This window comes from Periophthalmus magnuspinnatus, chromosome 22 (genome assembly GCF_009829125.3).
Source record: "Periophthalmus magnuspinnatus isolate fPerMag1 chromosome 22, fPerMag1.2.pri, whole genome shotgun sequence".
Taxonomy (NCBI): Eukaryota; Metazoa; Chordata; class Actinopteri; order Gobiiformes; family Gobiidae; genus Periophthalmus; species Periophthalmus magnuspinnatus.
Genome location: NC_047147.1, coordinates 6076758 through 6089054, shown reverse-complemented (window position 1 = coordinate 6089054; position 12297 = coordinate 6076758). Strand labels below are relative to the sequence as shown.

General features: G+C 39.0%; 1 protein-coding gene across 1 annotated transcript in view; it reads right to left on the bottom strand.

Annotated features, from left to right (window-relative positions):
• Nucleotides 1–12297, bottom strand: part of LOC117391076 (glutamate receptor ionotropic, NMDA 3B-like) — a 262458-nt gene that overhangs the window by 52382 nt on the left and 197779 nt on the right. The window contains exons 6-7 of the mRNA XM_033988892.2: nt 9873–10019; nt 6303–6448 (exon numbers count right to left, since the gene is read on the bottom strand). Coding sequence (XP_033844783.1) covers nt 6303–6448; nt 9873–10019 — 293 coding nt within the window. The remainder of the gene's footprint in view (nt 1–6302; nt 6449–9872; nt 10020–12297) is intronic.

Genomic DNA, 12297 nt, shown 5'->3' with positions numbered 1-12297 from the left:
CGCCTTTCCTCCGCCTTTCCTCCAGAACACTTGAGAGATGTGTGTTTTTTAAGATTTGAGTGCAGTATCGGGGTCAATAGTTTTGCCGACACAGTATTTTAGTCCCTTACTCGGGTCTCTGCGCCGCCACAGCTTCTAACTACTAAAATACACATCCCTCTCGCTCTCTCTCTCTATTTGCAAACAATGCTAGCTTCATCATCAGCCCCGCTCTCATCCTCTTCCTCAGCGTTTTCTATCTCCCCTCTTGGATCACATCGTCAGCACATGCAGTATCTCCGCATCTCGGCTGCATGGAGCTCGGTGGAGCACTGTGGGACTGTGCGTGTCGAGTGGTAAAGCTGTGTTAGCAAGATTGTAGTTTTTTTTTCCTCCCAAGAATCTGCTCACACGTACACACACTTGGATATAGCTGTCACCAATGTTATAAATGCATTAGGTGTTTTGGGGGACAAGATAATTTGCTTAAAGTGGTGGGCGTAGCTCCGCAGTTCGACATTACAGTGTAATTATTGTACTGCACGTTTCTTCGTTCTGCTTCCTGCTATTTGAGTTTATGTAAGCCATGGAGCCCTATACTGACATTGAGAAACTATAGGGGCTAAACATGACACGTGGCATTACTCATGTTTTAAATTGCTTTTTGTGTAATCACGTAAAATTGCAGCTAGCATAATTTTACATTATAGATAGAGTATTTAATTTAAAATGACTATACTTTCAAATCAAATGGGAAAAGGTTTCTGAACGTCACATCAAGCACAAAATATATAGTTTTAAGTAAAAGGAAAAACATGACAAGCTCATTTTTTGCCCAGTGAAGTAAAGGTGCACAAAGGTCCTTGGTTTATCGCGGGGGTTATGTTACAAAAATAACTCGCAATTAGTCGTCATCTTTATTTTTTACAGTTATTCTCTATGTTTTTCGCAGCCACAGGGGCTTTAAAAGTACTGTTACTTCAAAAATATTTCAATGATTAACTACTTTTACTACTAATAAGTCAGAAAACTATCATAACTGCTGTAAGGATGCCACTATTTCAGTTGAAACCTTTGTCAGTTTGGAGTTTTTAGTAACTTTTGAATACCCTGACTTGTTTTTTTACTTGTATTTTGAGTAGAAATGCACGGTATACAGTGGTCCGTCGTTTATCGCGGGGTTACGTTCTAAAAATAACCCGCAATAAGTGAAATCTGTGAAGTATAAGCTTTATTTTTTACATTATTCTATATGTTTTTTGCTGTAAAACCCCTCACCACACACTTTATACACTTTTCTCACACAGACATTACCATTTTCTCACATTTCTCTCTTGTTTAAACTCTCTCAAAGCTCAAACCTTCGTAGGCGCCTTTGTCAGTGCAGAACGTTTCATTGACATTGTGGGTTTTGTCGTGGAGAAAACAAATTGCAAACACACAGCACTTCAGAGTCACACTGCGATCCAACGTTTATGTAGATTTGTCTGAACACATTCTGTACTGGACAGGAGACACGGCACGGAGGAGACTGATGGACAATGGTCTACAGTCCAACAGCCAATCAGGACGAAGAACACAATGCACGACCATACGATGTAAAAAAGCATGAAAAATCCGCGAAATAGCGAGACCACGAAAGGTGAACCGTGATATAGCGAGGGACAACTGTACTATGTAACTTTTCTGAGGAGGGGGTCCACCACTTTCTTCTCTGTTTTAGTGAGGAGCCAGTGCTTGGCAACATGGCTGTCAATCAAACCTGTTGCTAACGCTAGCTTTACCTCTTGATTTAGAGACAAAATACCAAAATACAAACCGTAGGATCCTGTAGAGCGGGTCAATACGAACATTTTAAGACCAAAATGACGAGGCTCACTGCTGCGGTCACAGGGAGAGTGGGCGACAGTTTTTCAATCGAAAGTGAATTACAACCAGAGCTCCCAGAAACCATTTCGCGCTCATGCTGTCTTTCTATTTGGAACGCGGCGGCTAGCACATTAGCTACGTCCATTTATATATATAGTCTACGTCTAGCGCTCATTTGATTGTGGATATTTTTACCGCACAAAATACATTCATGCATTCTGACTGTGTGGGGGGGATCACTTCTGCACAGATTGGATGAAGATTGAACAGTTTAATGCCATACTGCGGGACATTCTAGGCAAAGAAATAGCATCTTCATGGAGACAAGCAAGCGGCAGACTATCCACTAGAAAAGTTACATCGTGCAGCTTCAAAATTGAGGTCACTGAAGGTAAACGTTCACAGATATTCGGTAAAACTCTTGCTACGTCTGAACTATTACGATGAACAAAACCACGATTATTTATTTGACCCAATTTGATTTCGTGGTTTTACGTAGCACGCATGCACTCCAGGAAGTAGAACAAATATAAATACATTATAAATTAGAGTATACAGTCTGTGGGTCGCTTTAAGATAGCGGCTAGTTCAACTGTATTTTCCATTATCGTCCCCAAATCACTATTTTTGGTTAGTCAGAGCAGAAATGGTTAGTGGCAAAGACGTGTCCCAGATTCGTCGATTCGCCGCGTTAAAATACTACATAAAAACCCGCCCGCGCCACCTTTAAATCAGTTTAATCTCATTCCGCGTCCTTGCCCTTTGAACGAACCCAAAGTTGAATAACTCATTTATTTTACTCAGAAACTTCCAGCCGTTTTCTTTTATTTTTGTTATTTCTAATTGCTTTACAAACTTAATAGGTTCGTCTCGCCAATCCCCCGTCGTCTTTCATTCATTAGCCCGTCCCTGATCTTCATTCTTTGCATCACTTTTTTAAAAAATCAACAAAACAAAACCACTTAAACGACTTCTATACGTGGTCTAATATCAGAGTTTGCCTCGTTTAAACCGTGATATAAATATTTAAGGCTAAAGAGGGAACTACATGCAAATCCGGGATATAAAATGCATGCGCCGTGCTAACTGATGTGATGCTATCTCCGCTAAAGTAAACTATTTGTTCGCTATAACAAGAAAGCCTTCACCACAGGGCTGCATCATAAGCATCTCTGTTGATTAAAATAGGAGGGAAAACTGCACTTAAGCAGAAATTACTACGGGCTAAAAGGCAGCTCAATTTAATTTTAGACCTCGCTAAGGTAAACAACAACAGTTTAATGATAGCTTTGGAAAGACCTTTTTACCCCAATTTGCAGTAAATAATAATCTTCATCCACTTATCAAGTCTTAAGCAGACGGGGGAGAGGGTAAGCGCTGGTCCGTCTGCTTTAATTGTTTAAACGTAGAGACATTGACCATTAGCCTTTTTGTTTATTATCGACAATTTACATTCAAATCTTCCTGTTGGTTTCAGTATTTCCATATTATTATCTATCTGCCCATCCATTTTCTTCCACTTATCCAGGGCAAAGTCGTGGGATTAGCGATTTAAGCTGGGACTCCCCGTCTTCCCTCATCCCAGACGCTTTCGTTAGCTTCTCTGTTGGGACTCCAAGGTGTTCCCAGGCCGGCTGAGAGACATTGTCCCTCCACTGTGTCCTGTGTCTTCCTTGGAGCCTCCATATCTTAATTATTCTGTTGTTTCATTATCATACCTCACGTCAATTACTGATTTCAAGTCAATTTAATTCAGTTTATGTTTGTAAAATCCACAATTTCAGTAGTAGTTGCGTCTTAGGGCTGAAAAAGATCATTGGTTTGATTATGGGTCAATAATACACTGATTAACCAATGTTCATTAGAAAACAAGGAAATGGAGAACTGTGCCAGAGCGCCCCCTGTCTTTAGACGCTCCTTCTCGGCAAAGGAAAACTCAAAAAAAAAAAAAAAAAAAACAAGGAGGAAAAACAGAAATGGCACTAAGAACCACAGTGAAGGAGAAATCTACTACCATGGACTAAATCAGGACTGAACCAGGACTAAACCAGGACTAAACCAGGACAAAACCTGGACTAAACCAGGACAAAACCTGGACTAAACCAGAACTGAACCAAGACTAAACCAGGACTAAACCAGGACAAAACCTGGACTAAATCAGGACAAAATCAGGATGAAACCAGGACTAAAACAGGACTAAGCCAGGACTGAACCAAGACTAAACCAGGACTGAACCAAGACTAAACCAGGACTAAACCTGGCCTCAACCAGGACTGAACCAAGACTAAACCTGGACTAAACTAGGACTAAAACAGGACAATATGGACCCAAGGAAGTATAATCACTTCCGTAGGTTAATGAAGACCCAAACTATAGTATAAAGAACAAAATTAAACAGGAAAATGCAGGACTAATCCAAAACTAAACTAGGATTAAACCAGGACTAAACCAAGACTAAACCAGGACTAAACCAAGACTAAACTAAGACTAAACCAGGACAGTCAGGACACAGCGAATCCATTTTCAGATAAAGTTCAAGTCTGTAGGGCCAGAGCCTACTCCAGACTAAGGGACTGGGACGGGCTCATCCAGGACAGGGTAGGGCTAATCCAGGACAGGGTAGGGCTCATCCAGGCAGGTGAGGGAAGGGTTAGATCTGCCAATCCAACTCCATATATGACTTTTGAAAGGAGCTGTACCTGATTTTTACTGTCTTAAACATAAAAAACAGAACTAGTTTGTTTGCAGTGGTCTAACATTAACTTTATGCATCCTGAGCATCTTAATCATTCACTGCAATGAGTTCATAAGTGTTTTTCCCAAATTTCAGAGGCCAGTAATGCAAACAATCGTGCACTTGGTCATTCTTGGACAATAAAACAGTTTATAATCGACGCAGACAGTACAGAACAGGCTTATTTTGACCTCAAGAGCTGCTTATACAATACATCTCTACTGGAAAAGACAAACGAGTCTCAAATACACAGAAAAAAACATGTACTTCGAAAGAGAGGCTAACCACCCTGCCAGTACAAGTGTTCTCTCAGTGTATTCGTTGTATTTCACAGTTGCCGAAGCATCTAGAAACACTGGTACGATTCCTATGGGGCTTATTGTTATCTTTTCACAGTCCACTTTGTGCTGATCTGATAACAATGGTCGTCCCATGTGGCCATATTGTTTACAGTAGAGGGCGGTGTACGGGGTGGTGCACACTTTACCAACTGCCTGTTATTTGACTTCATACGGGGCACACTGCGAGCACGGAGCTGAGGGGTGGAGGTTTAAAGCTAATATTGACTCAAAACCACCTGATCTCCAGTGTCTATAGTGGATGTTTCATTATTAACAATGCAGTCATAGATCATCCATAAATGCTTTTTCTGGGAGTCGTTTTGGGACTTCACTTGATTTAAACCTCTCATAGAGTCCTAGTTTAGTTTTGGGGAGCGTGATTTGAAATTCAGCTTTGGAAGATTCATTTATTATGTGTAATTGTCTATTTGTGCCCCTTCGGACCTGCAGAGTACAACAACAACAACAAGCTGTTTAAAAATATATGAGCAGCGTTAACTCAATAATATATCATATCATTTAAGGTCAGATTTAAGTAAAATGTTAAATGTTTCATATTTTCAAACATCACATCAGGATTAAACTGGTACTAGACCTGACGCAGACCAGGACAAAACCAGGAACAGGACCAAACTCAAGTCAGGATTAAATCAGGATCAAACCAGGACCTAAACTAAACTTTTACTTATATTTTACATAACAATATAACAATGAACAATCGGTCAGCTGTCATTTAAATACAATATCCATTTAGTTACATTTATCTTGCAGTTACATCTGGCCCTTTGAGAGTGACCATTTTGTTGTAAGTACCTTTAAATTGCCTTATTACTTATTCAAGTTACAAATATTGCATATGGATTTGCATAGATATGAAAAAATGGCTGTGTAACTGTGTACCTAATGATAAGCTGATATTTTTTCAGACAGTCATACCTTTGAATTTACTTTGTCACCGGCCACATAAAATGACGTGGCGGGCTGCATTTGGCCCACGGGCCTTGAGTTTGACACGTGTAGTTTGGATAAGAAAATGAAAAAAACGATGGTGCCAGAGAATTTCACCACTTTGCCTTGATGTACCCTTGGCTTGAGTAATTTTTTTGGAAACAGCTATAAAAAAACCAAACTTGACGACATACGTTTAATCCGCCTTTCATTTCTTACGGGGCTCTAAATATATTTTTGTAATCAAGCTGAGTACGTCCATTTTTCATTGCGGCGATGTATGAGAACCTATATATTTTACAACACACTACAGATTACAATAGCCTCATGTCTCGCTGATCACATCCAGGCTGTAGCTCTGATTGGATCATGTAATCACAATGTGACCTTTCTGCAGATAGTAACTGTGTGTGTACATGTGCGTGTCTTACTTTAGCATATGCACGCCCTCCGGAGTGGTGGGCTGGTTGAAGCGCCTCATGTAGTCGTGCATTTCGGGGAAGCTCTTTTTCATGTAGTCCTCGGCGCTGCTCTCCCTCACTGTCCCGAAGCGAAACCCCAGGGAAGGGTGCTGCAACTGGAGCAGAAACACCGGAAAACATTATCCTAAATATCACTTACAGACAACGAAAATAAAAAAATAAAAAACAAGGCACTCCGACCGCATTAAAAGTCTTAAAAAGTTCTTTGTTGTAAAAACGGGACATGCCTCGGGCCTTCTTCGGGGGGTACAAGAATAAAAAGATGTCAGGGACTTTTAAGTAGACGGGCAACGAGTCACATGATCAAAATCAGGACAGAAAGAGGAAGAAATGAGATCCTAATGTTGTGATGTGGCATGAAATAGAATAAAGCTACGTAGAAATAAGAACGTACAGTACGATCTATAGTCATATGTACACAGAGATATGTCCACAACATCCAGAAGACAGACCAAATACAAAGGTAAGGACACATAATGTAAGAAGTTGCTAGTGTATAGTACAAAAGACACATACAGGGGCGTCCGACGGGGGAGGTAACTGTTCACCCAAAGAAGGGGCCCCTCACAAAGTCTCTAATGTGCATTTTTCATTAGTGCGGACGGGAATTTGGTGGGAATCTGGTGCTACATCCCTGGGCACATGTTTTAAATTCTAAAAGAGTTGTAGCCGGCGTTTCAGACTAGTTCTGCAAAATCAATAGTTAAATTCAATAATAATAATCCTCCACAACATGAAGGATGAGGCATCAACAGTTATAAAAATATGGAAAAAAAATCTAGGTGTTCACTAAGACTGAGGTGTTTTGTTGCTTTTAGGGTCTCTATCAGCATATTCCCTCTAAACCATCAGAGAAAGAGTCACAATAATTACTATATAAACTTATTGTTCAGTATATGTTAGATAGTAAATAAAATAAATAATTTTTGGGGGGGTCAATATTTTTTATTTTTTATGTTTTATTTATTTTATATGTATTTATTATTATTTTTTTATTTTTTATTTTTGTACTAGTGAGGGATTTTTTGTTATTTTTCTGTTATTTTTTTTAAATAATATTTGAGCTGCAGAGGATCAAATTACAGACTTCTTGTTAGGCTCCTCCCTTTTGCTGTTTTCTCTTCTGTGTCGTGTGTCTCTCGTCCCACCTGGGCGTCGGCTCACCTGATCTCACACCTGACACACCTGGATCTCATTTCCCTCGTTACCTGCTGTACAAGAAACCTGTTTTTTCATCCGCTCCACGACAGTTTTGTTGAAACTTCTCCAGTTGGTAGACGCAGTTTTTCAGATGTTTTGTACTACAATCTCTGCGTTCAGGTGCCTCTGTTTTTACTTTTTGAAGCTGCTTACCTGTCTCCTCGCTTGTATACCTGCCTGTCTGCACCTCTGGACCCCCCAGCCTCACACTTACCACATTTATATGATTACTAGCCTGGATAATAAACAGTTGAACTACTTTCTTACAGTTGTGTTCTGCTTTTCAGTCCTAAGTAAAACCGTAAAACACTTCTGTGACTTATTAAAGATGCAAACATACGACTAAAGTGTTTCCTTCTGCTGTTTATTTATTGCATTTCATGTTTTATAAGACATTGCACATATAGAATTGTTTTTTTGGGGAAAATCCTGCTTTGGCGTAATGTGTCAGTGGCATAAATTGATTTCATTATAATTGTTTATTGTCTATATTTCCTCCCGTAACTTCAAATCGTGTTACCGTGACAGGCCTAACTAGCACAAAGGGAAACATACTGAAACATACATGTTCCTGGTCGATTTAAAAGCACCTGGGGTCTTTTTATTGTTGTCCTGAAGAAGGCCCCATGGCTGAAACGTGGAGGCGAGTCCCGTTTAATAATAATAAATAATAAAGGACTTTTTAATGTAGTCGAAGTGTCTCAGATTTTTCTTTGTGTTGTCTGTAACCTGACCTTATACCTGATCGACCCACTGAAGCGCTCATCTTTCTAACCTAATTAGACTAAATATCTGTGAAAAAGGGAGAAAAACAGGTCCAGGACAATTTTAAAGTTATAATCCCAAAATGTGAACCGTGTCTGAACTAGTTGGGGCTGAACTAAGTCCATCCCATGACTATAATCGAAAAACAGAGTTAAACTATATCTGTATCACTGAGGCTGTGCTCACACTTGTCCTGGTTTGGTCCTGGTTTGGTCCTGGTTTGGTCCTGGTTTGGTCCTGGTTTGGTCCTGGTTTGGTTTTGGTTTAATCCTGGTTTAGTGCATAATGTAGACTTGGTTTAGTCCGGTTCTAGTCCTGGGTTAGTCCTGGTCTTTGGCAGGTTTATGTCCGAGTTTAGTCCCACTTTAATTCCAATTTTGATGCGGTGTGTGAAAACAGGCTAAGACAACTGTAAACAGGACTATCCCAATTCTGGACCAGACTAAACCTGTATTAAACCTGGATGAAGCCTAGACTAAACCTGTGCTAAACTTGTACTAAACCTGTGCTAAACGTGTACTAAACCGGAACAAAACATGGACAAAACATGGACAAAATATGGACAAAACCTGGCCTAAACCTGTGCTAAACCTGTACTAAACCTGGACTAAACCTGGACTAAGCCTGGACTGAGCCTGGACTAAACCAGGACTAAACCTGGACTAAACTAGGACTAAACCTGTTCTAAATCTGGACGAAACCTAGACTAAACCTGGACTAAAACTATGCTAAACCTGGACTAAAACTGTGCTAAACCTGGACTAAATTTATACTAAACTCGGATTAAACCTGGACTAAACTAGGACTAGACCTGGACTAGACCTGGACTAAACCTGGACTAAACTAGGACTAGACCTGGACTAAACCTGGACTAAACTAGGACTAAACCTGTTCTAAACCTGGACGAAACCTAGACTAAACCTGGACTAAAATTATGCTAAACCTGGACTAAAACTGTGCTAAACCTGGTCTAAATTTATACTAAACCCGGATTAAACCTGGACTAAACTAGGACTAGACCTGGACTAGACCTGGACTAAACTAGGACTAAACCTTGACAAAACTAGGACTACATCTGGACTAAATCTGGATAAAACATGGAGTAAACCTGGACTAAACCTGTGCTAAACCAGGACTAAACCTGGACCAAACCAAGACTCTGCAAGAGGTTTAAACCAACTGAACTAACTCGCTTTACCTTCTAAACCATGAATAAACAAAACCTTCATGTGTCTTAGTGTAGTACTGAGGCCCACACACAGCTACTACACGTGCATAGTACCAGGACTACAAGTGGAGCCCCAATGACACAGGACACATCATGGACAATAGATACAGTGTAAGGTTCAAAAAGGCCTTTATAAAGCGCTCATGTGAAATTCAACGGGCCTTGACCTTGCTATAGGCTCATATATAGGCGCCGTAATCCTTCACAAACAGTTCAAGTCTTGGCTCATTAGCTCGTCCTTGTCTCTACAGTAGGCGATGTGTCAATATGCTCATGGAGACAACGACATGCACAAAGTGGTCTCGCGTCCTTGTGAGGGTCCTGACCTTGTCGTCGTGGATACCGGAGACTTGTTCGAAGGTTTTCTCCCCCACCATGACCGCGGCCAGGTTCGCAGTGTAGCTCGACAGCACGAGTAAACAGAAGATGGCCCACAGGTTCATGAGGAAGCGGCCCGTCCAACATTTAGGAGTCTGAGGAGAAAGGAATATATTTATGTGTGAGTTTGGAGGTACTTCTGAGGAGGAAGAGAAGGTAACTCAAAATATCACGGAATTGTGTTGTTGGTTTATTACTATTTAAATACAGAATGTTTAAAAGCACTGCACTATATTCTACGACTACTTCTACTACTACTACTACTACTACTACTGCTATCCCTACTACTACTACTACTACTACTACTACTACACTACTGCTATCCCTACTATTCCAAATAATACTACTTTTATCACTTTTACAGTTATTCACAATACAACCATAATAAATCCAATTACTACTACCACTACTACTACTACCACTCATGCTACTACTATCACTGTCACTACTACTACCATTACCACTACTAACACTACAATTACTTCGACTGCTACAACCACTATCACTACCACTAGTACTATTACAACTACCACTAACACTACTACTACCATTATCACTACCACTTCTACTACTATTACTACTACTACCACTACTACTACACTACACTACCTCTACATATTACTATTCTAATTAATACTACAGTACTTTAATCACTATCATAGTCAGTACTCACTACACCATGACATCATCACTTCCAGCCCAACAGTTTTTATCACAATCAAAGTTTGTGAAAAGAAAAGAAAATCTTCTCCTGCTGTTTCCAATACTTGTACACCATCAGTACTGCGCTCCGTGTACTCACAGAATAAAACCACAGTGTGAACATGATACTTTGGTGATATTGAGTCTGTGGTTTTCCTGCTCAAAAACACAGACATTTCCACTGCTCCTCGGGTGATTGACAGGTGATTTTAACCAATCACAGTGTAGTGTGAGGTGCAGATGGGTTTAGTTTCCTCTTTAAAGCAACGAGAGGAAATGTGTATATCACCTTTAGTAAAGTATTACACAAAAACTCCACTAAAACGTATAGTGTTGATGTCCAATACACATTCAGAATTTTGAAAAGCTTCTACTACTACTACTAATACTAATACTACTACTAACAGTTCTACTAATACTAATACTACTATTACTAATAGTTCTACTAATACTACTACTAATACTACTACTACTGCTATTACTACTACTAATACTAATACTAATAGTTCTACTAATACTAATACTACTATTACTAATAGTTCTACTAATACTACTACTAATACTACTACTACTGCTATTACTGCTACTAATACTAATACTAATAGTTCTACTAATACTAATACTAAAACTAATATTAGTACTTCTACTAATACTAATACTAAAACTAATACTTCTACTATTACTAATACTACTAAGACTAATACTAATACTAAAACTACTACTAATACTAAAACTAATACTTCTACTACTACTACTACTTAAACTAATACTAATACTAATACTAAAAGTAAAACTAATACTAAAACTACTGCTACTACTAATACTACTACTAGTACTTAGACTAATATTAATACCCAACTATTTTCAGTAGTGGAAAGTAACAAAGTAAAGTAAAATACTGCGCTTAAGTAAACATTTTAGGTATCTGTACTTTACTTAAGTAGATTTTAAAGTGGATACGTTTTACTTTTACTTCACTACCTTTGAAATCAGATATCTGCACTTTCTCCTCTACACATCTACTACATTTATGAAGTGAACTGAAAAGTATAATTATTTTTCATGATTGTTTGAGCTGCTAAAAAGACTCAGGGTTTATTTTTAGCATGTTTATAATTTGAGAAAAGAAAAATATACAAATAAAAACAGCGATCGATTCAGTTGTTTCTGCACAAATCTGGATCAAAATCACCACATTTGATGATTTATTAGAGCTCAAAACCTGTACAAAATACTTTAATACTTTTATTTAAGTAATTTTTTTTTTTCCCATAAGATACTATAACTTTAATATTACTTTGACTGAGTACTTCCTCCACTTCTGGCTACTTTTAATTGCCACCAATAAAGAAATAAACCGAGCTGTTGTGAAGTTTATTGAAGTACTGTAATCTAATACTGAAGCTGTGGTTTCAAAACGCAGAAAACACAAACGTCTTACGAGATACAAAACCACAGGGATGATATCAGCCTAAATAACAGATTCGGTGCTTTGTTAAAACCTTATCAAAAACTAAACGTCACAAAGTTGTGCCTGGGAGTTCTTTAAGTATCTCCGGCGCTCCCCTGGGTCTGCGCACATCCTCTTCCTCCCCTTCGCTCCAAATACTAATTTAACCCCCCAGTACGTGTAATCAAGTGAATCAAAACAGCTTAAACGCAGCGCTAACA